The sequence below is a fragment of the Ovis aries genome, chromosome 1 (assembly GCF_016772045.2).
Source record: "Ovis aries strain OAR_USU_Benz2616 breed Rambouillet chromosome 1, ARS-UI_Ramb_v3.0, whole genome shotgun sequence".
NCBI classification, from domain to species: domain Eukaryota; kingdom Metazoa; phylum Chordata; class Mammalia; order Artiodactyla; family Bovidae; genus Ovis; species Ovis aries.
In genome coordinates, this window is record NC_056054.1 from 232,878,479 (window position 1) to 232,906,419 (window position 27,941).

Sequence of the window (27,941 nt, forward strand, 5' to 3'; positions counted from 1 at the left end):
GAACCTGGCAGGCTACAATCCATAGCGTCCCAAATGAGTCAGACATGGCTTAGTGACTAAACAGCAAATGCTTGTTGCTAAGGCAAGCTGCAATGTTTGGTCAGTTATTTTCCTCCAGGTTACTGTCCTTGTGTGTCTGTGTGTATTTTAAAGTTCATTTCATTTTCTGTATATTGTAGAGGTACCTGATGCAATGAGTTTGTGTTAAGTTTGCTCTGATTTTTCTGGCAGAAAACCGCAAAATCACGGTCTAAATCTTATAGTACTGATGATGAGGAGGATGCACAGCAGAATCCTGGCAAGGAAACTGGCCAGCTGTACCGGTAAGAAAACTCCGCATGTTTCTTACTCAGGCTCCTAGGACCTCTCTATCCCCATCAGCTTGGCTGGTTAGTTGTATGTATCGAGAAAATCAGATCACAGGGTAAAGGGCTCAGTGCAGTGGGACATGTGACAGGATATGAGATGATAATATATGTAGGGGACTTTTACAGCCTGGTGTACAGTGGGCTCTTAATAAATGCTGGCTGCAACAGGCAAGAATTCCCTTAGAAGAAATGGAGTAGCAAAAAGTCTGAAATGCAGTACTTGGATGCAATCTCAAAAACGACAGAATGATCTCTGTTCATTTCCAAAGCAAACCATTCAATATCACAGTAATCCAAGTCTATGCCCTGACCAGTAATGCTGAAGAAGCTGAAGTTGAACGGTTCTATGAAGACCTACAAGACCTTCTAACACCAAAATAAGAAAAAAGATGTCCTTTTCATTATAGGGGACTGGAATGCAAAAGGAGGAAGTCAAGAAACACCTGGAGTAACAGGCAAATTTGCCCTTGGAGTACAGAATGAAGCAGGTCAAAGGCTAACAGAGTTTTGCCAAGAGAACGCATTCGTCATAGCAAACACCCTCTTCCAACAACACAAGAGAAGACTCTACACATGGACATCACCAGATGGTCAACACTGAAATCAGATTGACTATATTCTTTGCAGCCAAAAATGGAGAAGCTCTATACAGTCAGCAAAAACAAGACTGGGAGCTGACTGTGGCTCTGATCATGATCTCCTTATTGCCAAATTCAGACTTAAATTGAGGAAAGTAGGGACAAATACTAGACCATGCAGGTATGACCTAAATCAAATCCCTAACGATTATACAGTGGAAGTGAGAAATAGATTTAAGGAACTAGATCTGGTAGAGTGCAGGATGAATTATGGACAGAGGTTTGTGGCATTGTACAGGAGAAAGGGAGCAAGACCATCCCCAAGAAAAAGAAATGCAAAAAAGCAAAATGACTGTCTGAGGAGGCCTTACAAATAGCTGTGAAAAGAAGAGATGCAAAAAGCGAAGGAGAAAAGGAAAGATATATCCATTTGAATGCAGAGTTCCAAAGAATAGCAAGGAGAGATAATAGCCTTTCTAGTGATCAGTGCAAAGGAATAGAGGAAAATAATAGAATGGGAAAGACTAGAGATCTCTTCAAGAAAATTAGAGATACCAAGGGAACATTTCATGCAAAGATGAGCTCAATAAAGGACAGAAATGGTATGAACCTAACAGAAGAAGATTTAAGAAGAGGTGGCAAGAATGCACAGAAGAACTGTACAAAAAAGATCTTAATGACCCAGATAACTCACGATGGCATGATCGCTCACCTAGAGCCAGACATCCTAGAATGTGAAGTCAAGTGGGCCTTAGGAAGCATCACTACAAACAAAGCTAGTGGAGGTGATGGAATTCCAGTTGAGCTGTTTCAAATCCTGAAAGATGATGCTGTGAAAGTATTGCACTCAATATGCCAGCAAATTTGGAAAACTCAGCAGTGGCCACAGGACTGGATTTCATTCCAATTCCAAAGAAAGGCAATGCCAAAGAATGCTCAAACTACCGTACAATTGCACTCATCTCACACACTAGCAGAGTAGTGCTCAAAATTCTCCAAGCCAGGTTTAAACATTATGTGAACTGTGAACTTCCAGATGTTGAAGCTGAATTTAGCAAAGGCAGAGGAACCAGAGATCAAATATCCTCCAGATCATCGAAAAAGCAAGAGTTCCAGAAAACCATCTATTTCTGCTTTATCAACTAGGCCAAAGACTTTGACTGTGTGGATCACAATAAACTGTGGAAAATTCTGAAAGAGATGGGAATACCAGACCACCTGACCTGCCTCTTGAGAAATCTGTATGCAAGTCAGGAAGCAACAGTTAGAACTGGACATGGAACAACAGACTGGTTCCAAATAGGAAAAGGAATACATCAAGGCTGTATATTGTCATCCTGCTTATTTAACTTCTATGCAGAGTACATCATGAGAAAGGCTAGGCTGGATGAAGAACAAGCTGGAATCAAGATTGCCAGGAGAAATATCAATAACCTCAGATATGCAGATGACATCACCCTTCTGGCAGAAAGTGAAGAGGAACTAAAGAGCCTCTTGATGAAAGTGAAAGAGGAGAGTGAAAAAGTTGGCTTAAAGCTCAACATTCAGAAAACGAAGATCATGGCATCTGGTCCTATCACTTCATGGCAAATAGAAGGGGAAACAGTGGAAACTGTGGCAGACTTAATTTTTTGGACTCCAAAATCAGTGTAGATGGTGACTGCAGCCATGAAATTAAAAGACACTTACTCCTTGGAAGAAAAGTTATGACTAACCTAGACAATATATTAAAAAGCAGAGATGTTATTTTGCCAACAAAGGTCCATCTAGTCAAAGCTATGGTTTTTCCAGTGGTCATGTATGGATGTGAGAGTTGGACTATAAAGAAAGCTGAGCACCAAAGAATTGATGCTTTTGAACTGTGGTGTTGGAGAAGGCTCTTGAGAGTCCCTTGGACAGCAAAGAGATCCATCCAATCCATCCGAAGGGAAATCAGTCCTGAATATTCATCGGAAGGATTGATCTTGAAGCTGAAACTCCCATACTTTGGCCACCTGATGCGAAGAACTGACTTATTTGAAAAGACCCTGATGCTGGGAAAGGTTGAAGGTGGGAGGAGAAGGGGATGACAGAGGATGAGATTGTTGGATGGCATCACTGACTCAATGGGCATGTGTTTGAGTAAACTTCGGCAGTTGGTGATGGACAAGGATGCCTGGCTTGCTGCAGTCCATGGGTCCCAAAGAGTTGGACACGACTGAGCAACTGAAATGATCTGAACTGTAACATCTGTCAGGTAAAAGGTATTTTCAGAGGAGAAGGGCCACATGAACTAGCACAGAGGAGCTTTACAGGAGATTGAAGTAGAAGACAGATGATAAGCACATGAGAAGAGCCAGGAATCTGAAATCAGCCAGACTTCAAACTCTTGTTCCTCCAACTTTTACATGGGGCTATGTAGGCTCCTCATTTGTATCTATTTCATAGGGTCACTTTAAGGATTAAAGGACTTTAACTGTTTAGCCTGATGAGCCCTGCCCCAATTAACTAAGTGCTCAAAAATATCAGCTGCTGCTTTATTATTTGTTGTTGAGTCACTAAGTCATATCTGACTCTTGTGACCCCATGGACTGAAGCCCACTGGGCTCCTCTGTCCATGGGGTGCACCAGGCAAGAATAATGGGGTGAGCTGCCATTTCCTCCTCCAGGGGGTCTTCTGACCCTGGGATCAAACCCATGTCTCCTGCATTGGCAGGCAGATTCTTTACCACCGACCACCAGGGAGGCCTGCTATTTAATTACCAGTAGAATTTGGGATGAGTAAAATGATCATAATTTTAGAACCCAAATTGTTATACATGATTTGATATAGGATTTTCTGGAAGATTATATATACAGTAAGTCTCACAAAGGAATATAAATTATATGCTTCATAGATAGATAGACAGATATACAAACGTGCACATCCACACACACACCTGTGGCTTGATTGAAAGACAAACAAAATTGGAGGCATAGAGGTCCTGTAGGAAAGAATCAGTGTTGAATTCAGTTTTGTATTTGAGCCTTACTTCAACAAAATGTCCATATATAAGATAGTAGCTAATTAGTAAGGGCAAAGATGTGTATGGTTCTTATCCTTAGGGTACAGAAAATCCAATATGTATAAATAGTTACACCAAAGGATATATAGAGAATAGAGTCACTTTCCAGGAGACCTCTGCTGTGAATGTTCTCAAATATAAGTTTGACAAAGGCTCAACTCCAAATCATCTTCCAATATAGGGATCAAACCTGCATCTCTTATGTCTCCTATTTTGGCAGGTGGGTTCTTTACTGCTAGTGCCGCCTGGGAAGCCCAATAGCCAGCCACATAAAGTCATGTTCCATGCTTCACTTAAATCAATTAGAAATTTGCCCGTAATAGCTACCAAGGCCCAAGCAGCTATGATTGTAGCCTTTTGGGACTTCAATAACTCAATTTTTAGATAAGGATTAAAAAAAGCAAACTGTATGTAGAAATTCTCTGTAATATGGAGTGTCTTGGGGGCTTTACTTGTCATTTCTAGGCATGGCTTCCCTCACATTCATTTATAATCATTTGCTTTCACAAAACCAGATTTTTCACCTATGGCTACAGAATTTCCTAATCACATGGTAAAGGAGGAACATGGACTCTTTCTTCCCATTGATTTTTATTCCTGTTTGTATTCATGTCTTCTTTCTCAAATGAGTTACTGACACATTTTGACCTTAAGTCTTTTGTTGAATGTTTATAAATATCATTATGATAAGAATTTTTGTCTGATTTGTTTACTATTTTATCTCCATTAGGTGCTCAGTAAATATAAAGAGTGAATAAATCTATATCATCACTATAATTCCAGAACATTTTCACCACACCAAAAATAAACTCTACCATTAGCAGAGATTTCCCATCCCCCTCTCCCCCAGCCCCTGATACCAACTAATCTACTTATTTGGGGCTGCACCCTGTGGCATGTGGGGATCTTAGTTCCGAGACCAGGGATCAACCTTGCGCCTCCTGTGTTGGGAGTGTAGAGTCTTACCACTGGACCACCAGCAAAGTCCCCCAACTAATCTGCTTTTTGTCTCTATAAATTTGCCTTTTCTGGACATTACCTATAAATGGAATTCTACCATATTTGGCCCATTTTTTTCTGATTTCTTTTACTTAGTATAATATTTCCAAGATTAATCCATGTTGTAGAATGCATCAGTACGTCATCATTTTTATTGTTGAATAATATTCCATTGTACGAATATATTGCACTTTATTTGTTCACTAGCTGAAGGATATTTAGGTTGTTTTTACGTTCTAGTTATTATAGATAATACTACTATGAACATTCATTTCTAAATTTTTCTGTAAATATAGGTTTTAATTTCTCTTGGGTATTAGTTAAAAGTGGAATTGCTGAGTCACATGGTAACTGTTTCATGTTTTTGGACTGCCAAACTATATTGGCAAAGCAATTGAGCCATTTAAAATTCTCCAGTAGTGTGTGAACGTTCCAATTTCTCCTCATCCTTGCCAACACACATTATTACCCACCCTTTTGGTTATAGCCAACCTAGTAGACATGAAGTGGTATCTCATTTTAGTTTGGTTTGCATCTTCTTATTGGCCATTTGTGTATATTTGGTGAGGACTGAAGTTTTTAATGATTATATGTTTTCTGGGAGGAGAAAAGTGCTTCTGTAAAGGGAATGTGGTATTCCGTGGAGAATTTTACTGAGGCAAAGAGCAAGTGGTAGAATCTGTAAAGTTGTGGAGGAAAAGAAATGCTAGGAGTAGTTTATAGGATCTATACTGTATAGATATATAGAAAGAGTAAGTGATGTTTATCTTAAAAAAGTTGAATATATTAATAGAAAAGGTATAAAGAAGAAAATCAAAACACTATAAATATACCTCTAGAAGATAATGACTATGGAAAGTTTGGTGTGTTTCTTGTTAGATGTATTATTGTTCAGTCACTAATTCGTGTCTGACTATTTGTGACCCCATGGACTACCATACACCAGGTTTTCCTGTCCTTCACTATCTCCTGGAGTTTGCTCAAACTCATGTCCATTGAGTTGGTGATGCCATCCAACCATTTCATCCTCTGTTGCCCGCTTCTCCTCCTGCCGTCAATCTTTCCCAGCATCATGGTCTTTTCCAATGAGTCAGCCTTTTGCAGCAGGTGGCCAGAGTATTGGGGCTTCAGCTTCAGCATCAGTCCTTCCAATGCGTATTCAGGGTTCATTTCCTTTAGGATTGACTGGTTTGATCTCCTTGCAGTCCAAGGGACTCTTAGATGTATAATACGCTGTTTAGTCTAGCCAGGTTCTCCTTCTGCCAAAGTAGGGTGATTCCCTGGTAAACTCTGGTATTACTCCACAGTTGGGTAATGGTAGGAATCCAGCCCTTCACAACAGAACTCATAAATTCAGGAGAAGAGACTGTGGATAAAATCTGGCTGAACAGTGAATAAAACCACATGAGTAGAGTGTTGTGGTGGAGACAGTACTGAACTAAAAATCACATTTAGGTTCTAATCCTGGCTCCATCAGAGCAGGTAGGGAAGGTGGAGTAACCAAAAGCCCAAACTTCTTCTAGCTCTAAAACGTCATGAGTCCTGGGTGTGTTTTACAGGTTGGGCCGCCGAAGGAAAACCATGAAGCTGTGTCGAGAGCTCTCTGATTTGGTTGTGTACACAAACTCTGTGGCAGCCCAGGACATTGTGGATGATGGTAAGGCCTGAGTGTTTTCACTTCTGGATAAACACTCCTGACCTTTCTTTGTCAATTGTTAATTAAACTTTTGTTAATCGAATCATCAGCACACATTTCTGGAACTGCGTAGAATCCAACTTGAGCCTGAGCGTCAGGAAACTGATTGCTGGAACAATACTTAGCTCACAGGGAGCGCTCTATTGATCACTTTGTTTGCCTAACTGGCTAGAGGTCAGAGACATTTCCTGCAGGGCAGAGGAGGACTTTATTATTAAAAAGGCAGATGGATCAGAGCAAGGTCTTCCCTGTGTTTAAACTATGGACACTTGACCTAGTTTGATGGTCAGATCACAGATGGCCATTCCAAGTGTGAATGACTAGAAGAAAGAGGAAATTAATTGGCAAAAATAACATCCTGAAACGCCCCATATTTTCTCATTGAGAGTTTTGACCTTGATGAAAATAATTTAACCCACAGATTGCAATTTTAACAAAAAGGGCAGAAATTTCAAAAGCATTGGCTCTTTCACAGTTTTTTACCCATCAATTGCCATATGTGGAGCTGAGAAATCCTAGTCGCAACTCTTCTTACCCTGACTTCCTGCTGGCTGCACTTTCTCCTTAGCCTCTTCGCTTCTCACTTGTGTTTTGTCTAGTTATTGAGTGCTTATGAAGATACACTATGATCATGTGGGTTTTCAGTATAATTGTAGTTTCACTGGAAGTGAAAATTACATCAGAGTCTCCCATTCTCATGCCTCAGCGGTACTGAAACAATATTGTTCTGAGTCTTGTGTCTTCACAACCTCCAGGATTTTTCCTCAGATCTTTGTTTTTTCTTCCCCTATTCTACAAGTGTATATTTTTTTATCTGAAGATTTTCTTCCCTTTGGTGTTAATCCTTCTTCAGATGATGACAATTATTAAGAAAAATTGAACTTCGTGTGTGATGAGAACCTGTAGACTTCTGAGAAAGTGAACCTTCTTTTTTTCCAGATTTTTTTCCATTACAAGTTATTATAAGATGTTGAATTTAGTCCCTTGTGCCACACAGGAGGGCCTTGTTGTTTATTTTATGTATTTTGTTCTTGTTTTTGTTCAGTTTCTTAGTCATGTCTGACTCTGTGACTCCATGGACTGTAGCACACCAGGCTTCCCTGTCCTTCACCATCTCCTGGAACTTGCTCAAACTCATGTCCATCGAGTTGGTGATGCCATCCAACCATCTCGTCCTCTGTCATCCCCTTCTCCTCCTGCCTTCAATGTTTCCCAGCATCAGGGTCTTTTCTAATGAGTCAGCTCTTGCATCAGGTGGCCAAAGTACTGAACCTTCAGCATCAGTCCTTTCAATGAATATTTACAACTGATTTCTTTTAGGATTGACTGGTTTGATCTCCTTGCAGTCTAAGGGACTCTCAAGAGTCTTCTCCCACACCACAGTTCAAAAGCATCAATTCTTTGGTATTCAGCCTTCTTTATGGTCCAGCTCTCACATCCATACATGACTACTGGAAAAACCATAGCTTTGACTATATGGATCTTTGTTGGCAAAGTAATGTTTCCACTTTTTAATATGCTGTGTAGGTTTGTCATAGCTTTTCTTCCAAGATACTTCCCTAGTGGCTCAGACAGTAAGGAATCTGCCTGCAATGCAGGAAACCTGGGTTTAATCCCTGGGTTGGGAAGATCCCCTGGAGGAGGGCATGGCAACCCACTCCAGTATTCTTGCCTGGAAAATTCCATGGACAGAGGAGACTAGCGGGCTACAGTCTATGAGAGTCATAAAGAATTGGACTTGACTGAGTGACTAACACTTTCACTTTCTTCCAAGGAACAAGCGTCTTTTAATTTCATAGTTGCAGTCACCATCTGCAGTGATTTTGGAGCCCAAGAAAGTAAATTCTGTCACTGTTTCCATTAGTAGTTGTATGTATTAATCCCAAACTCCTAATGTATCCCTCCTCTTTCCTCTTTTGTAACCGTAGTTTTGTTTTCTGTGTTTGTGAGTCTGTTTCTATTGTGTAAATGGGTTCATTTGTGTCATACTTCAGATCTCACATGCAAATCATATCATGTAGTATTTGTCTGTCTTTGTCTCACTTACTTTACTTAGTATGATAATCTTTAGGTTCATCCATATTGCTGCAAATGGCATTATTTTATTCTTTATTATGGCTGAGTTCTCTGGTGTGTGTGTGTGTGTATATGGATGTATGTATGTATACACAAACACACACACACACACACACACCACATCTTCTTTATCCATTTATCTGTGGATGGACATTTAAGTTGCTCCCATGCCTTAGCTATTGCAAATAGTGCTGCTATGAACATCAAGATGCATGTGTCTTTTTGAATTAGAGTTTTTGTGTTATCTGAATATATGCCTAGTAGTGGGATTGCTGGATCATATGGTAGTTCTCTGTTTAGTTTTTTAAGGAAACTCCACACTTTTTAATGTAGTGGCTGCTACAGTTTGCATTCCCAGCAATAGGGTAGAAGGTTCCATTTTCTCCACACTGTCTCCAGCATTTATTATTTGTAGACTTTTTGATGATGACCATTCTGACCAGTATGAGGTGATACCTGAATGTCATATTCTTATAATAACGGCCGGGTAGTGGTGATGTAGTTGCTCAGTCATGTCTGACTCTTTGTGACCCCGTGGACTGTAGCCCACTAGGCTCTTCTGTCCATGGGATTCTCCAGGCAAGAATACTGGAGTGGGTTGCCATTCCCTTCTCCAGGGAATCTTCCCAACCCAGGAATCAAACCCAGGTCTCCTGCATCGCAGGCGGATTTTTTACTGACTGAGCTACAAGGGAAACCAATAACTACCTACAGCTAGAAAATAAACTTGGGGAGTATTTTAATGGAGTTAGAGGTATATTTGGTTCATAGAAATATAATTTCTACTGCATGCCTCAGGAAATCATAATCCCATTAGCATAATGGAAAATAATATTGAGGATTGTTTAGTTCTTGAACATCACCTATTTTTGTCTTGTGTGTGTGTGTGTATCTATACCACAAAATAAGTAATAGATAATGAATGCATGGTTTATCCTAATGCAAAACAACTCAGCTCTATTAATATACTAATTGACATGTTCCTAATTAGCAAGGTCATCTTACTGATGGTGTGGTGTGCCTAATTTATGTAGAGAGAGGAAAGAGTGTACTAATTTTAGTGCTGTTACATCTGAAGGTGGTTTGTCACAAAGACTATATTTTCTTTTATTATGTTCAAAGTATTCCTCATCAACATCTACAAGTATGATCATTTTTAGTATGCTTGAGATATGTAACCTTGCTAAAAAGTTATGTCAATAAGATATATATGATAAGGAGTCTGTATGCAGGAAATCATCAAATTAAACACTGTAATTCTCTAATTTCTTTGCCTCTCACTTGTATTTATGACTGTTTCAAGTTCCAACTCTAGAATGTAGTTGCTAGTCAATTTGGCCAGTATTTAATATCTAAGACTATACAACCCCGAGGACCACAGGGGCCCTGGGAGACTGTGCACAAATTAATTTGTACAGTCTGGATACAGTTCAGGTCCAGTAAAACAGTAATTCAACTCTGGTTCATGGGCCATGTCCTTCAGTCTGGGTTCAGAGTACACACTGGAATGAAAATGAGACTCTGGGGAAGTTTAGGCTGATCTCTCCCAACAGGTCCAGATGAGATTGGGTGGTCATTTTAGGGATGAGGTATGGATATTTACTGAAGAAGTAGGAGTGGTGGGGCATTCTAGATGTGTGGCACAAAAAGACAGAATTAGGAGAAAGGGGTAGGATATTGAATATTTGGAGGTTTACTCCATCGTGACCCCCTAACTTGTAGCATCGTTGGCCCTAGATTATCCCTTTCTGATGATGCTCCAAGCAGAAACTTTAATATCAGCTTCCTGTGTTTTTTTTTTTTAACCTCCCATTTTTTCCCATTATTTATAAACTTGGCTAGGTGGATATTCTTTATAATATTCTTTTGAATTCTTTTTCCATTATTATTCCTTTCTCCCAAACAGGTTTTGACTGGCTTCAAGATTCTTTTCAAATCAAGTTTAAAACCCAATTTTCCTGTTTTGGAATTACTCTTTTCCCTTTATTTTCTTAAGCCTCAAATGCAGTCACTGAATGTGTTTCACACCTGTGCTTGCTAAATGATGCCTTCCATGATTGTCTCCCTTTTATCAGGAATGAGTTGCATAGACAGTTTTATTTATCCATAGGTGTCTTGCTCTCTGGCAAAGCTATTCTGTTTGAATCAGGCACCTAGAAAATGTTCCTCTCTGCCCTCTTCCTACTAGCCAGATCAACATGAAGTAAGGAGATAAGAGAATGCTCTTGAGAGAATATGGGATTCAAAAATAGACAGTTACCTGAACAAGATGCAAAGCTCTGATTTGAAATGGTAAAAGAGTCCTGGGAGCGGGATTTTATAGATCTTTCTTGCTCGGGAGCTGAGCCTCTTCTGGTTGAATTCGCTCTTTCGCTCTGCCCTTTATTATTGGTGTAATCGGACTCAGGATCTTGCATGAGTGGTGTTTTCTTTGCCGCAGTTCTCACATTTCTGTTTTCTTTGTTAAAACCCGCGTTAGGAACCACAGGAAACGTGTTATCCTTTAGTGAAACAAGAGCGCATCAAGTTGTTCAGCAGAAATCAGAGCAGTTCATGATTTATAACCAAAAGCAGCTCACGAGGATTTATCCCTCCGCCTACCGCATCGATTCCAGTAACTTCAACCCTCTGCCCTACTGGAACGCAGGTTGCCAGCTAGGTGTGTATACCTCTGGGAGGAACAGTTCTCCGTGGGTCTGAGTCTAGGCTGCTATGTTACCTAATTCTCTTAAACTTTGAACTTGCACAGTGGCACTGAACTACCAGTCTGAAGGGCGAATGATGCAGTTAAATCGAGCCAAATTCAAGACAAACGGCAATTGCGGCTACGTTCTCAAACCCCAGCAGATGTGCAAAGGTGTGTGTTAAATTCATAGTCGTATCTCTGAAAGCAAGAGACATTTACTGAAGGAGCACTCGGGAAAGCAGAGTGCCTCAGTGTTTTGCAACATGATTTTTAAAAATGAGAAAAAATAAGTATTGGAGTGTAAATAAAGAACTCTTTTTAAAAAATAGTTATTTTTAATAGAAGGTTAAGTGCAGTATTTTGTTGGTTTCCACCCATACATCAACATGGATCAGCCATAGGTATATATATGTCCCCTCCCTCACACCTCCCACCTCATCCCAGCCCTTTAGGATGTCACAGAGCCCAGGTTTGTGTTCCCTGAGTTATATAGCAAATTCCTGTTGGTTATCCCATTATCCCATTTTACCTATGTTAGTGCATATGTTTCCATGATCCTGTTTCTGTTCGTCCCACCCTCTCCTTCCTGCCCCCTCTACCCTGTCCATAAGACTGTTTTCTATGTCTGCATCTCCACTGCTGCCATACAAATAGGTTAATCAGTACCATCTTTCTAGATTCCATGTATATGTGTTAATATACAGTATATTTGCTTTTCTCTTTCTGACTTACTTCACTCTGTATAATAGGCTCTAGGTTCATCCACCTCATTAGCACCGACTGAAATGTGTTCCTTTTTAATGGCTGAGTAATATTCCACCATATATATGTACCATATATTCTTTACCCATTCATCTGTCCATGGGCATCTAGGTTGCTTCCATGTCCTGGCTGTTGTAAATAGTACTGCAGTGAACACTGGGATACATGTGTCTTTTTCAGTTATGGTTTTTTCAGTGTTTATGCCCAGTATTGGGATTGTTGGGTCATATGGTAATTTTATTCTTAGTTTTTTAAGAAATCACCATACTGTCTTCCATAGTGGCTGTATCAACTTGGAATGTAAATAACTCTTGTCACCACTGTTTAATAATTCGGTAGCCTTCCTTGGTAGGCTGGTGTTTGGCCTTCCCCTGTAGCTCGGCTGGTAAGGAATCTGCCAGCAAAGTAGGAGACCCCAGTTCGATTCTTGGGTCAGGAAGATCCCCTGGAGGAGGGCATGGCTACCCACTCCAGTATTCTTGCCTGAAGAATCCCCATGGACAGAGGAGCCTGGCAGGCTGCAGTCCATGGGGTTACAAAGAGTCGGACCTGACTGAGTGGCTAAACCACCCATGCAGTATATTTAATTCTTTAAATCCCAGGTTCCTCTGTCCCTGGGTATTCTCCAGGCAAGAATACTGGAGTGGGTTGCCATTCTCTTCTTCAGCATGTGTGAATATGTACGTGTAATTTCCATGCTACCAACCTTAGATTTTAACCTCTATTTGTCTTAGGTACTTTCAACCCTTTCTCAGGTGATCCACTTCCTGCCAACCCCAAAAAACAGCTCATCCTGAAAGTGATCAGTGGACAACAACTCCCCAAACCTCCAGATTCCATGTTTGGAGACCGAGGAGAGGTAAGCCATGTATGACCAAGTGGTTAGTTATGTGATTATCTTATCGTGTTTACATTTCAGCTGAGGGTGCTGTGGAGGTATGCGTGTGTGTGTTTGTCAATGAGCCCTGACCTCAGTTTCTCTGATATTAACTGACTTCCTGGCAGAGTACACACAGTTCCTTCTGGAGTGCACTTCATCATCTATTTTGGAGGCATGAGTGCACTACAATTCAATTCACAATCCAAGAAGGACACAGGCAATGGTAAATTGAGATGCAAGGAGCAATTTTGTTATTAATAGAAACAGTGAACAAGAGAATGTCTTTCCCTCCCTGCATTTTTCACCTGCTGTGACCCTCGTGTCTGCTACACATTGGCCACCTGCTCCCTGGTCACAGGCCACTCTTCCCTTGCTGCGCTTCTGTTGCATGTTTTACAGTGTCTCCCTCTGTGGCCACAGCCTTCGCCCTTTCCAGAGCTGTCACTCCATGATCCCCGCTGTACCTGCTCTTGGCCTTCTTGGCCTCTGTTTCCTCTCTGTCGGTCAGCCCCTCCTCTGCTCGTGTCCTTCCTCTCAGGAGTTGTCCATCACTTCAGGCTATCTGCCACTCCCACCTATTAAACTGTCCTTTCTGGATCTTGAATGTCGATGGGGAAACCACATAGCTCTGAGTGGTCCCACCATCAACTCTGTCTCTAATCTCTGCTGAGTTCTGCAGTGCCGTCCCAGCTCCTCCTGATCAGCCCTCCATCACATTTCCCGCAGCAGACAGTGTCAACCTCTTCTCTCCTCATACGTGTATTCCCATCGCTTTCTCACCTTTAGCAGATGGCTCCATGTCCTGCCTCTTGGGAAGTAGAGCTGCAGGTGGGGCCGTGTCTTCCCCGTCATCTGCAATGCCTCTGGCCTCGTCTCAGCCACCATCAGCTCTTGGCATTTCTGCTGCAGTAGATTCTCAGCTCACTGGTCTCCCCGCTTCCATTCTGTTCTCTCAGCAGCAAGAATAGTTAAGTTGGTAGTATCAGAAAGTTTCTCCTTACTTCTTTTTCTTTCCCTTTTATCTTTGTTGTCTGCAGAAGGGAAGGCTCACTTCCTATATTTCCCCTAAGCTTTTTGCTTTGAAAAATTTCAGTCCTTAGAAAAACTGCAGGAATAGCAGAATGAACACTGTATCTTCAGCATCTAGATTCACCAATTAACTTACTAAATTTTGTTACTTTCGCTCTATCTTCCTTTCATGTGTAAATGAGTATATGGTAAATATACATATACAGTTATGCACTTGAAAGGGAGACGTAAAGCAAATATAACAAAGTTTAATTATATGTGTCACACACGCACACACACACACACACACACTCATACGTATACCTTTGCTTTTCTTTGGAGAATTATTTGAGAGCAAGTTAACATCATGACCCCAACCCCTAAATACGTCAGCATTTTTCTCTCTCTTTTTAAAATTTAATACAAATAAATATACTTATTTTTAATATTTATTTTGCTGTTCCGGGTCTTAGTTACAACCTTTGAGATCTTTAGTTGCAGCATGTGGGGTCTAGTTCCCTGACCAAGGATGGAACCTTGCATTGGAGGCAAGGATTATTAGCCAATGGATCTCCAGGGAAGTCCAGGCATTTCTCTCTTAAAGACAAGAAGATTGAGACTTTCCTGGTGGTCAAGTGGCTAAGACTCCATGCTCTCAGTATAGGAGGGGTCCAGGTTCAACCCCTGGTCAGGGAACTGGATCCCACATGCCACAACTAAAGATCCTGCATGCTGCAATGAATACCCAGCACAGCCAAATTAATTCATTAATTAATTTTTAAAAAAGAACAAAGTTATCCTATATAACTGCAGTACAGTCATTACACTCATGTCATTAGATATTGGCACAATAATATATTTTTCTGCTATTTTATTTTTTGTTTCTTTTAGACCTTCAGAACAACTTTATCCATCTTTTTAAGATGTTAAAATACAGTTTTGAAAGATTACTTTCCGTTTACAATTATTGCAAAATATTGGCTGTATTTTCTGTGTTGTAAAGTACATCATTGACCCTATCTTACACCCAGGAGTTTGTTGGTACAATAATTTTATCTAAGATAATACGTATTCAGTTTTACCCCATTATCCCAAAATTCTTCTTTTATTTTTCTTTTTAGATTCAGAATCCGATTAAGAATCACACATTGCTTTTAGTTGTCATTTCTCTTTGGTCTTTTAAAATGTGGAACAGTTTTCCAGTTTTGTTGTCATTATATTGATGTTTTTAAATGTCCAAGCCAGTTGTGTCCATAATGTCCCTCAGTTTGGATTTACCTGATTGTTTGTTCATGATTTAGTTCAGTTCAGTCACTCAGTCGTGTCCAACTCTTGGCGACCCCATGGACTACAGCATAACAAGCTTCCCTGTCCATCACCAACTTCTGGAGATTATTCAAACTCATGTCCATCAGGGTCTTTTCCAACTCATGTCCATCAGGTCTTTCGCATCAGGTGGCCAAAATACTGCAGTTTCAGCTTCAGCATCAGTCCTTCCAGTGAATATTCAGGACTGATTTCCTTTAGTATGGACTGGTTTGACCTCCTTGCAGTCCAAGGGACTCTCAAGAGTCTTCTCCAACACCACAGTCCAACTCTCACACCCATACATGACTATTGGAAAAACCATTGCTTTGACCAGGTGGACCTTTGTTGGCAAGTAATGTCTCTGCTTTTTAATATGCTGTCTATGTTGCTCATAGCTTTTCTTCCAAGGAGCAAGTGTCCTTGAATTTCATGGCTGCAGTCAACATCTCCACTGATTTTGGAGCACAAAAAAATAAAGTCTGTCACTGTTTCCATTGTTTCCCCATCTATTTGCCATGAAGTGATGGGACCAGATGCCATGATCTTTGTTTTCTGAATGTTGAATTTTAAGCCAACTTTTTCACTCTCCTCTTTCACTTCCATGAAGAGCCTCTTTAGTTCTTCTTCACTTTCTGCCATAAGGGTGGTGTCATCTGCATATCTGAGCTTATTGATATTTTTCCTGGCAAACTTGGTTCTAGCTTGTGCTTCATCCAGTCTAGCATTTCTCGTGATGTACTTTGCATATAAGTTAAATAAGCAGGGTGACAATACAGCCTTGACATACTCCTTTCCCGATTTGGAACCAGTCTATTGTTCCATGCCCAGTTCTAACTTTTGCTTCTGGATCTGTATAAGATTTCTCAGGAGGCAGGTAAGGTGGTCTGGTAGTCCCATCTCTTGAAGCATTTTCCACAGTTTATTGTGATCCACACAATCAAAGGCTTTGGCATAGTCCATAAAGCAGAGGTAGATGGTTTTCTGGAACACTTTTGCATTTTTGATGATCCAACAGATGTTGGCAATTTGATCTCTGGTTCCTCTGCCTTTTCTAAATCCAGCCTGAGCATCTAGAAGTTCACGATTCACGTACTGTTGAAGCCTGGTTTGGAGAATTTTGAGCATGACTTTGCTAGCGTGTGAGATGAGTGCAGTTGTGCCTGGTTACAATCAGAATACACATATCTGTCAGGAATGCTGCATGGGCAATGTGTTTCCTTCTCAGTGCATCGTATCAGGGGCCACGTTATGTCAGTTTATCCCAGGACTGATAATGTTACTTGGCTAAGGGAGTTTCTTCCAGATGTTTTTCATTGCATAGTTATCTCTTTATCTTTGTAATATATAGTTTGTGGTATTAAAGTAATCTTTTAAATGTAAGAGTATCTTTATTTTATAGTTAAAATAAAATCCAACCTCTTTATCATGGCTCATGATAAATCTTCTCTGCCAGGAGATTTTAACTCTTTCTTGAGCCACAGAAAAAGATGTTATCAGGTGAGGCCTTGTGCACTTTCTCAGTGTTTTTAAATGCATACAGTAAACAGATAAAGTGACACTTTAGGAAGCTGCTGCTGCTGCTAAGTCCCTTTAGTCGCGTCTGACTCTGTGCAATCCCACAGACGGCAGCCCACCAGGCTCCCCCATCCCTGGGATTCTCCAGGCAAGAACACTGGAGTGGGTTGCCATTTCCTTCTCCAATGCATGAAAGTGAAAAGTGAAAGTGAAGTCGCTCAGTCGTGTCTGACTCGTAGTGACCCGATTGACTGGAGCCTACCAGGCTCCTCCATCCATGGGATTTTCCAGGCAAGAGTACTGGAGTGGTTGCTATTGCCTTCTCCATTAGAAAGCTAATTATATTGAAATTCACTTATCAATGTTAGAAACAAGTTGTGACATACAAATATGTGTGCAATAAATAGCAGGATCTAGAGAGGGGTTGAATAACTATTAGATGAGTATGGGTGACACAGAGATTTCTGTCACGACCATGATGTGACTTAAACACCTGTGATTTCTGTCGGACACAAAGTTATAGTGCTAATATTCTACTATTTGTGCTTTATGGAAAATGAAAATACAGTTTTCCTCTCATCTTGGCTCATTGAATTTTCAGCCTCTGATCTCTCACATTATTCATTATCTCTGAGAGTGAAATAACGTTTCTTGCTCCCAATCAGAAAATTGTCATCTTTAATTTTCACCTTTTCTTTGCTCTCCACATCTACCCAGTTACTATCTCCTGGACATTCTGCCTCCTGAATCTCTCCCTATTCTTGCTGCTACTGTTCAGCTCTATTCTCCTGGCATGTCACCTGGATTACAGCTTTGATGAAGCAGACACTGTTTTCTCAGGTTTACAGATGAGGAAACTGAAGCACAGATGTTACACAATTTGCCCAAGTCCAGCAGTGTTGAAGCTGGAAGTTGTCCTTCAAGCCTGTGGTGGCTGCTGCTATTTTTTTCCTAATTGGAGGATGATTGCTTTACAACATTGTGTTGGTTTCTGCTGTACAAAAATGTGATTCAGCTATAAGTATACATGTATCTCCTCCCTGCCTCCCACACGCCCCCATTCCATGCCTCTAGGTTATCACAGAGCACCAAGCTGAACTCCCTGTGTTATGCAGCCGCTTCCCACTAGCTATGTATTTTACACATGACAGTGTATATACGTCAGTGCTACTCTCTGTGACATCTTAAATTCCTTAATTTAGATTTAATTAAATTAAACCTCTTAAATTCCTTAAAAACAGGATTCGTATTTATTCAGTTCAGTTTAGTCGCTCGGTCGTGTCCAACTCCTTGTGACTCCATGAATCGCAGCACGCCAGGCCTCCCTGTCCATCACCAACTCCCAGAGTTTACTCAAACTCATGTCCATTGAATCGGTGATGCCATCCAGCCGTCTCATCCTCTGTCGTCCCCGTCTCCTCCTGCCCACAATCCCTGCCAGCATCAGGGTCTTTTCCAATGAGTCAACTCTTCGCATGAGGTGGCCAAAGTATTAGAGTTTCAGCTTCAGCATCAGTCCTTCCAGTGAACACCCAGGACTGATCTCCTTTAGGATGGACTGGTTGGATCTCCTTGCAGTCCAAGGGACTCTCAAGAGTCTTCTCCAACACCACAGTTCAAAAGCATCAGTTCTTTGGCGCTCAGCTTTCTTCACAGTCCAACTCTCACATCCATACATGACCACGGGAAAAACCATAGCCTTGACTAGATGGACCTTTGTTGGCAAAGTAATGTCTCTGCTTTAGAGTATGCTATCTAGGTTGGTCATAACTTTTCTTCCAAGGAGCAAGTGTCTTTTAATTTCATGGCTGCAGTCACCATCTCCATTGATTTTGGAGCCCCCCCCCCAAAAAAAAATAAAGTCTGACACTGTTTCCACTGTTTCCTCACCTATTTCCCATGAACCCTGCTTATTTATGCAGAGTACATCATGAGAAATGCTGGGCTGGAAGAAGCACAAGCTGGAATCAAGATTGCCTGAAGAAATATCAATAACCGCAGATAGGCAGATGATACCACCTTTAAGGCAGAAAGTGAAGAGGAACTAAAAAGCCTCTCGATGAAAGTGAAAGAGAAGAGTGAAAAATTTGGCCTTAAAGGTCAACATTCAGAAAACTTAGATAACTGGTCCCATCACTTCATGGGAAATAGATGGGGAAACAGTGGAAACAGTGTCAGACTTTATTTTTGGGGGCTCCAAAATCACTGCAGATGCTGAGTGCCGCAATGAAATTAAGAGACACTTACCCCTTGGAAGGAAAGTTATGACCAACCTAGATAGCATATTCAAAAGCAGAGACATTACTTTGCCAACAAAGGTCCATCTAGTCAAGGCTATGGTTTTTCCAGTGGTCATGTATGTATGTGAGAGTTGGACTGTGAAGAAAGCTGAGCGCCGAAGAATTGATGATTTTGAACTGTAATGTTGGAGAAGACTCTTGAGAGTCCCTTGGACTGCAAGGAGATCCAACCAGTCCATTCAAAAGGAGATCAGTCCTGGGTGTTCTTTGGGAAGGAATGATGCTAAAGCTGAAACTCCAGTACTTTGGCCACCTCATGAGAAGAGTTGACTCATTGGAAAAGACTCTGATGCTGGGAGGGATTGGGGGCAGGAGGAGAAGGGGGTGACAGAGGATGAGATGCCTGGATGCATCACCGACTCGATGGACATGAGTTTGAGTAAACTCTGGGAGTTGGTGATGGACAGGCAGGCCTGGCATGCTGCGATTCATGGGGTTGCAAAGAGTCGGACATGACTGAGGGACTGAACTGAACTGATGGGACCAGATGCCATGATCTTATTTTTCTGGATGTTGAGCTTTAGGCTAACTTTTTCACTCTCCTCTTTCACTTTCATTAAGAGGCTCTTTAGTTCCTCTTCACTTTCTGCCATAAGGGTGGTGTCATCTGCATATCTGAGGTTATTGATATTTCTCCCAGCAATCATGATTCCAGCTTGTTCTTCATCCAGTCCAGCGTTTCTCATGATGTACTCTGCATAGAAGTTAAATAAGCAGGGTGACAATATACAGCCTTGACATACTCCTTTTCCTGTTTGGAACCAGTCTGTTGTTCCATGTCCAGTTCTAACTGTTGCTTCCTGACCTGCATATAGGTTTCTCAAGACTCAGGTCAGGTGGTCTGGTATTCCCATCTCTTTCAGAATTTTCCACAGTTTATTGTGATCCACAGAGTCAAAGGCTTTGGCATAGTCAATAAAGTAGAAGTAGATGGTTTTCTGGAACTCTCTTGCTTTTTTGATGATCCAGCAGATGTTGGCAATTTGATCTCTGGTTCCTCTGCCTTTTCTAAAACCAGCTTGAACATCTGGAAGTTCATGGTTCACGTATTGCTGAAGCCTGGTTTGGAGAACTTTGAGCATTACTAGTGTGTGAGATGAGTGCAATTGTGTGGTAGTTTGGGCATTCTTTTGCATTGCCTTTCTTTGGGATTGGAATGAAAACTGACCTTTTCCAGTCCTGTGGCCACTGCTGAGTTTTCCAAATTTGCTGGCATATTGGGTGCAGCACTTTGACAGCATCATCTTTCAGGATTTGAAAAAGCTCAACTGGAATTCCATCACCTCCACTAGCTTTGTTCGTAGTGATGCTTTCTAAGGCCCACTTGACTTCACATTCCAGGATGTCTGGCTCTAGGTGAGTGATCATACCATCGTGATTATCTGGGTCATGAAGATCTTTTTTGTACAGTCTTCTGTGTATTCTTGCCACTTCTTAATATCTTCTGCTTCTGTTAGGTCCATACCATTTCTGTCCTTTATTGAGTCCATCTTTGCATGAAATGTTACCTTGGTATCTCTAATGTTCTTGAAGATATTTCTAGTCTTCCCCATTCTGTTGTTTTCGTCTCTTTCTTTGCATTGGTTGCTGAGGAAGTCTTTCTTATCTCTTCTTGCTATTCTTTGGAACTCTGCATTCAGATGCTTATATCTTTCCTTTTCTCTTTTGCTTTTCACTTCTCTTCTTTTCACAACTATTTGTAAGGCCTCCTCAGACAGCTATTTTGCTTTTCTGCATTTCTTTTTCTTGGGGATGGTCTTGATCCCTGTCTCCTAATGGAGTAGCCATCATGGTCAACAAGAGAGTCCGAAATGCAGTACTTGAATGGTCATATTTATTAGCTGCCCCCAAATCCAAGACCTCCAATGGTACAGTTTTACCATATGGTTCTATTCTAAGGAACAACTTCTGTTTGCAAATAATTAATTCAAAATGTGTAAACTTTGGCTGACTTATTTAGTAAACCAAAAATATGTCTATCCACCTGTCTCAAAGTGTTTTTCCATCAGACCTCTATCTTATTTTCCTTGACACTCCCCTTCCCAAACCGTATTCATCTTACTCTCCAAAGTCCTAAAACAGTATTTTCCCAGACTTAGTAACTCCCTCCTTTCTGGGTCCTTTAGGATTTTATTCTTTCATTGCTCCTTATCCAGTACTGGAATGACAAAAGAGAGCTTACAAATGGCCAACAAAGGAAGATTCCTCCCCCAGAGGACAGGGATGTATGGGAGGTAAAGGTTTTTTTGGCTGTGCTACCCGGCCTATGGGATCTTATTTCCCTGCAGTGGAAACACTGGACCACAAGAGAATTCCCTCATATTTTTCACCTTTTTAAATACTTTAAACTTTGCATCATAGTACTCAATTGATTTAACTATGTTAAATTGCACAAGTCAAGTGTGGATAACTTGATTAATTATTATGTACCCAGATCAAGATAGAACATATCCAGCACCCCCAGAAGACTTCCATATACCTTCCCAGTCAATATCTACTCCTAAGCCTCTGCTCCTTCCATCAAATACCAGCCTAATCACAATAGATTGATGTAATCTGTGCTTAAACATTATGTAAATAGACTCTGACATATATGTAAATAGACTCTTAAATATACATCAGTTCAATTCAGTCACACAGTCGTGTCAAGACTCTGACCCCATGAACCACAGCACGCCAGGCCTCCCTGTCCATCACCAACTATCGGAGTCTACGCAGACCCATGTCCACTGAGTCAGTGAGGCCATCCAACCATCTCATCCTCTGTCATCACCTTCTCCTTCTGCCCTCAGTCTTTCCCAACATTAAGGTCTTTTCAAATGAGTCAGCTCTTTGCATGAGGTGGCCAAAATATTGGAATTTCAGCTTCAACATCAGTCCTTCCAATGAACACCCAGGACTGATCTCCTTTAGGATGGACTGGTTGGATCTCATTGCAGTCCAAGGGCCTCTCAAGAGTCTTCTCCAACACCAGAGTTCAAAGCATCAATTCTTTGGCGCTCAGCTTTCTTTATAATCCAACTCTCACATCCATACATGACGACTGGAAAAACCATAGCCTTGACTAGATGGACCTTTGTTGACAAAGTAATGTCTCTGCTTTTTAATGTGCTGTCTAGTTTGATCATAACTTTCCTTCCAAGGAGTAAGTGTCTTTAAATTTCATGTCTGCAATCACCATCTGCAGTGATTTTGGAGCCCCCCAAAATAAAGTCAGCCACTGTTTCCACTGTTTCCCCATCTATTTACCATGAAGTGATGGGACTGGATGCCATGATCTTAGTTTTCTGAATGTTGAGCTTTAGGCCAACTTTTTCACTCTCCTCTTTTACTTTCATCAAGAGGCTCTTTAGTTCTTTTTCACTTATATATGTAAATATATATATATATATATATCCTTTTATGACTTGTTCCACATTTTGGTTATGTAGAGAACTTTGTTATCTTTTCATTGTTGTGTAATTTTATTAAATGAATATTCCACCATTTATCCATCCAACTCATCATGGACATTTAGTTTGTTTCCAGTGTGTGGCTATTATGAATTCACCTGCTCTGAGCATTTTTGCATAGACAGAAGCTCTCATTTCTGTTGGGTACATAACCTCAACTAGAGTCATAGATTCATTGGATAAAGTTTGTGTAGCATTAGTAGATATTGGTAAATAACAATGTAATCTGTTTTCTTTCATGCCTCATATCTGACTCTGTTGCACCTGATACAATTTCTCTTTCTTAGTAAGGACCTAAGTGGATTGCTGTTGATATATGACTTTTTGGCTAATATTCTTCAATTAACATATGTGTAGAAGTGTATCAGTGGTAACAACTAACGCTTTTAATCTTTTTATAGATCATCGATCCTTTTGTTGAAGTTGAAATTATTGGATTGCCGGTAGATTGTTCTAAAGATCAAACTCGTGTGGTAGATGACAATGGTAAGATCTCTGTTCACTTTTAATAAAGATGCTTTAGAGGTAGAATTTGCACTGAGAAGGAAAAACGTGTCTGTGTGGGCTTCCCTGGTGGCTCAGACGATAAGGAATCTGCCTGCAATGTGGGAGACGTGGGTTCGATCCCTGCATTGGGAAGACCACCTAGAGAAGGGGTAGAAAGAGAAAGTCTAGAGGTTCATTGGCGAGACTGATGCTGAAGCTGGAACTCCAATACTTTGGACACCTCATGCGAAGAGTTGACTCATTGGAAAGACCCTGATGCTGGGAGGGATTGGGGACAGGAGGAGAAGGGGGCGACAGAAGATGAGATGGCTGGATGGCATCACCGACTCGATGGACATGAGTTTGAGTAAACTCTGGGAGTTGGTGATGGACAGGGAGGCCTGGGATGCTGCGATTCATGGGGTCACAAAGAGTTGGACACGACTGAGCGACTGAACTGAACTGAGACAGGCTTTCAGAGGAGTTTAAAGAAAGGGATTTGAGCATTCCAGAGTAGCAGAAACTTGTTACTTAGGAAATAACATGCTTAAAGTAAGTAAGGTTCCCATACTGAATTTTCCTACCTGTGCTCAATGAATATTTTTAGTCTCAGAAGTAATTGAGATGTCATCACTAAATCAACAAAAGTATGCTTTCTCTTGTTCAGGAGGGACATCTCAATGATTGTCCATAATTATTTCATTAACTAAGGCATTAGGGTTAAGTGGCTGATTCCTCCTTGATACATATGTTTAATATCACTAATTTTCAGTTTTAGAAGAGAAAAACAAACTTATAGAGTACTTGACTTTTTATCTATTTGATTAATTTATCTGAGAGAATTTTGCCAAGAAATGAATGTTTTTGGCTTATAGAATTTGAGTGAAATTATATGCTTTTCTTATTTGTTTTCAGTACCTATGAAAATATATCATCTTTCTTGTATTAAGGTCTTGCTTCATGAGATGCCACTGGAAGTCAACAGTGCCTCATCTCACTTGGCTTTGTCACTAGTTGTATGACTTTAGGCACATTATTTTCTCTGAATATCTGTTTTCTCAACTATAACATGAGCATTATATTTCCTGTGTTAAAAATGAGCATGGGTACTTGTATATTTTTTTAAGAGTTACATATTTTTGAAAGTCCGTAATAAATATTTTTTCATTAATTAGGGAAAGAACCTCTGCCCTACCACCCTTAGAGGATTGCCATAAGAATTAAATAGGATAGGGGTCTTCCTTGGGTCTTCCTTGGTGGCTTAGCGGTAAAGAATCTGCCTGCAATGCAGGAGACACGGGTTCAATCCCTGGGTTGGGAAGATCCCCTGGAGAAGGAGATGGCAACTACTCCAGTATTCTTGTCTGGGAAATCCCATGGACAGAGGAGCCTGTGGGCTACAGTCTACAGGGTCACGAAAGAGTTGGACACAACTGAAAAATTAAACAGTGACAACAACATTTGTACAATAACACTGAAACCTTACAGAATGCTTGCTGGTGATGATAACAGCAAACGTTTTAGTGGGTGAGAAGCACCGCTTTATTGGGGTGAGGTAGGGGTGGGGGAGAGGAATCATTCTTTATTGTTTTTGCTAAAACATTATTCTTAGCTCACTACTATAGATACTTTTTGAGCTTACTGAAACATTTTAAATATTGCCTAGAAGAGCCTTCTCTACAATGCAGTTTTGCTTCAAGGATTATTAGAATTGATGTAATAATTTACAGGCAATTTTCTTACCAATTATTTTCTAGCAATGGGGGTAAGTTCCAAGGGTTTATTTCAGTAAGGCATCCTGGGGTGGCTCTGTTGTCTTCACCAGTTTAATAACCATTGCAAGCAATTTTCACTGTCTGCTTTGCAGATGTTGCCGCTAAATCATTTTTAGCCAACCCCTTTTGCTTTTTCAATTTGTCTTTTCCTATTTCTCTCAGGATTTAACCCTGTATGGGAAGAAACCCTGACATTTACAGTACACATGCCAGAAATAGCTTTGGTCCGGTTCCTCGTGTGGGATCATGATCCAATTGGACGAGACTTTGTTGGGCAAAGAACTGTGACCTTCAGCAGCTTGGTGCCTGGTAATTCTGGCTGAACTTTTCTCTCTAGACCATTCCTTGTTCTTTGGAAGATGTGATATGCAATATACATGATACATGGCATATATGATATATAAAGTATGTGTTATATGATAATGTGAGTGTTAATATAACTATTGTCAAGTCAGGTATTTAATTCTATTTCACCCATGGAAAAGTCAAACATGAGTTCAACTAAAAGGTAACTACTTCTCTTTTATCAGGCTACCGGCATGTCTACTTGGAAGGACTGACAGAAGCATCTATATTTGTCCACATAACAATCAATGAAATCTATGGAAAGGTGAGAATGATCACAGGGCTTAAAGTCACATGCAACAATAATATGGTCCCTAACAAAGTTTTTAATTCATTGCATAAAAGGAACGTAAACTTCGACACAATTTTTTGACAGGAAACTCTAGGAAGGCCAGCCCACGCCATGCTCCATGTGCTCTCCTGCCCTGAGGTCCTTATTCATGTGCTCCTTCCTCTGTTTAGGGGTGTGTACATGTCCCCTTCACCCAGTGGCCCTTGCTGGGCTTAACAGAACTGAGAAAACTATTACTCTCTCAGGCAATCATTTGACTAAAACAGTAAAGCTGGAGTTACATGTTTGAATTTTATTATAATCCTTAAAAAAGACTCAGCTGGCTGCAGTTGGAAATGGAGTCTCAGATGTTTGAATTACCTGTACTAACTGGGCTGTGATCCCAGCCAGTTCTAGGCAGGATGCATTCATTCAAGCGTCATGTATTTAACTGGAAACCTAATAATCATGAATGAATTAAAAGCCACCCACCGAACTTAAAAGGAAGAGACCATACCACTGTCTTCTGGCTTTCTCCCAATGACAGTTTCTTCACTACAGAGCTCACTTGAAGTTTACATATCAATAGGCTCTCGTCTGGTAATGCCAAGTCACTGGGGATTTAGTGACTGGAACAATTTTCAGGACTAGGTGTGATTTGGAGGGGCTCGGGCCCAGGAGTGTCCAGTGCTCTTTATCAGAAGGTCAGCATAGTCTGGGGCTCCTCCTCCAGAGGTTTATACATTCTCTGTGCTTCTGCTTCCTTATCTGTACCTACTTCATAAACAAATACTTTAAGAAGCTGCCTGGCACATACTAAACGCTCAGAAATGTCAGCTAATATTAATATTAAAAAGACTACAATCTGACTGGTACGGAATGGACCAATTTGCCCTGGAAATAGGAAGTGTGTGTTTATTCTCACATCCGTCAGTTGGGAGGGGTGAGCATCCTAATTTCTAAGAGTGGTAAAGTTTTATGTCTTGTGTTCAGTCCTAGATTATGCTGCTTGCTGAGATCTCTCCTCTGGCCTAAACATACACAAATGTAAATTATCCAAAAGTGATTCTTGAGTTTCTTAGGAATCCCAGGTGACCTACGCAGCATCTCTAGCATTTCACATGCTTGAAGGAAATAAGAAAATTCAGAATTTGTTTAAAACTTGAGCCAGAAATAACAGGAAAGAAAATGTGTTCTGTAGGGCTTGTGTTCTCTCTCCTAAGTAAATGTCCATGTGTAGCGTAAGTCATTTATTCCCTTCAAGGTGTGTTTGGGTTGAGATGCATAAACCCCAATGTGGTGGTAGTGAACTGAGCAATGAATGACACCTGCAACTAAAAATTCAAAGTGGGAGAAAGGGTTTACAGAGCATATGTGTTGTATCATCTTCTGGTTTCACTTGTGCAACCTTCTTGAAAGAGGCCCAATTGTGTTTTGTTGTGCTTTTCTCCCCCCTTGCAGTGGAGCCCTTTAATACTCAACCCCAGTTACACTATATTGCACTTTCTAGGAGCTACAAAGGTAGTTTCTCAGCATGGTGTTTGGTTCTGGCTGGCGCGTTCCTATCAGTGGTCATGGCGGCATGCTCTCTCACATCGCTCCATCGTCCTGCTTACCACTTTGAAACTTGCGTCTGTTGCTTTAAGGCGGCTCAAGTTCATAACAGTCTGTTCACTGTGGACACTCCTCCTACCACCTTGTCCTGCCTTCTTTGGGCAGGAAACTCGTGGGCAAGCTTGATTGTGAAAATGGGAGGCTGCCTTCCTCCCAAAGTCAGGTTGATGAGACATGCATGACGTAGTGCAAGCGTGCTGTGTGCTGCTGTTTTCTTGGTTTGAATATTCTTCAGTGGCTGTGAGATTTCGTTTTCTATCCATTTTTCATGCAGCTGTTACTTGAGAGGCAAGCGGTTGACACAGTGGTGTTTGCTTAACTTCTGCTTGGTCCTTTTGTGTCTTCAGAACAGACAGCTCCAAGGTTTGAAGGGGCTGTTCAATAAGAATCCCAGACACAATTCTTCAGAAAACACTTGCCATTACATTCGGAAGCGATCGATTGGAGACAAGATTCTGCGACGCACAGCCAGCGCTCCGGCCAAAGGCAGAAAAAAGAGCAAAATGGGCTTCCAAGAAATGGTAGAGATGAAGGATTCTGTTTCTGAGGCTGCAAGAGATCAAGATGGGGTCCTGAGAAGGACCACGCGGAGTTTGCAAGCACGCCCTGTCTCTATGCCTGTTGATAGAAGTCTTCTTGGGGCTCTGTCGCTGCCTGTATCTGAAACCGCAGAAGACACTGAAGGAAAGGAAAACTCTCAGGGTAAGATGCTTTAAGTTTCTCTGAGAATACACCATTTTAAGACACATTTTGGTGTCCCTAATTACCACGATCACAT

General features: G+C 40.9%; 1 protein-coding gene across 5 annotated transcripts in view; it reads left to right on the top strand.

Annotated features, from left to right (window-relative positions):
* Positions 1 to 27,941, top strand: part of PLCH1 (phospholipase C eta 1) — a 254,393-nt gene that overhangs the window by 220,964 nt on the left and 5,488 nt on the right. For all 5 annotated transcript variants that reach the window (XM_060394436.1, XM_060394445.1, XM_060394448.1 and 2 more), the window contains 9 exons: positions 232 to 323; positions 6,549 to 6,646; positions 11,241 to 11,420; positions 11,511 to 11,618; positions 12,944 to 13,068; positions 23,074 to 23,158; positions 25,096 to 25,242; positions 25,464 to 25,543; positions 27,511 to 27,865. In XM_060394436.1, the coding sequence (XP_060250419.1) occupies positions 232 to 323; positions 6,549 to 6,646; positions 11,241 to 11,420; positions 11,511 to 11,618; positions 12,944 to 13,068; positions 23,074 to 23,158; positions 25,096 to 25,242; positions 25,464 to 25,543; positions 27,511 to 27,865 (1,270 nt within the window). The remainder of the gene's footprint in view (positions 1 to 231; positions 324 to 6,548; positions 6,647 to 11,240; positions 11,421 to 11,510; positions 11,619 to 12,943; positions 13,069 to 23,073; positions 23,159 to 25,095; positions 25,243 to 25,463; positions 25,544 to 27,510; positions 27,866 to 27,941) is intronic.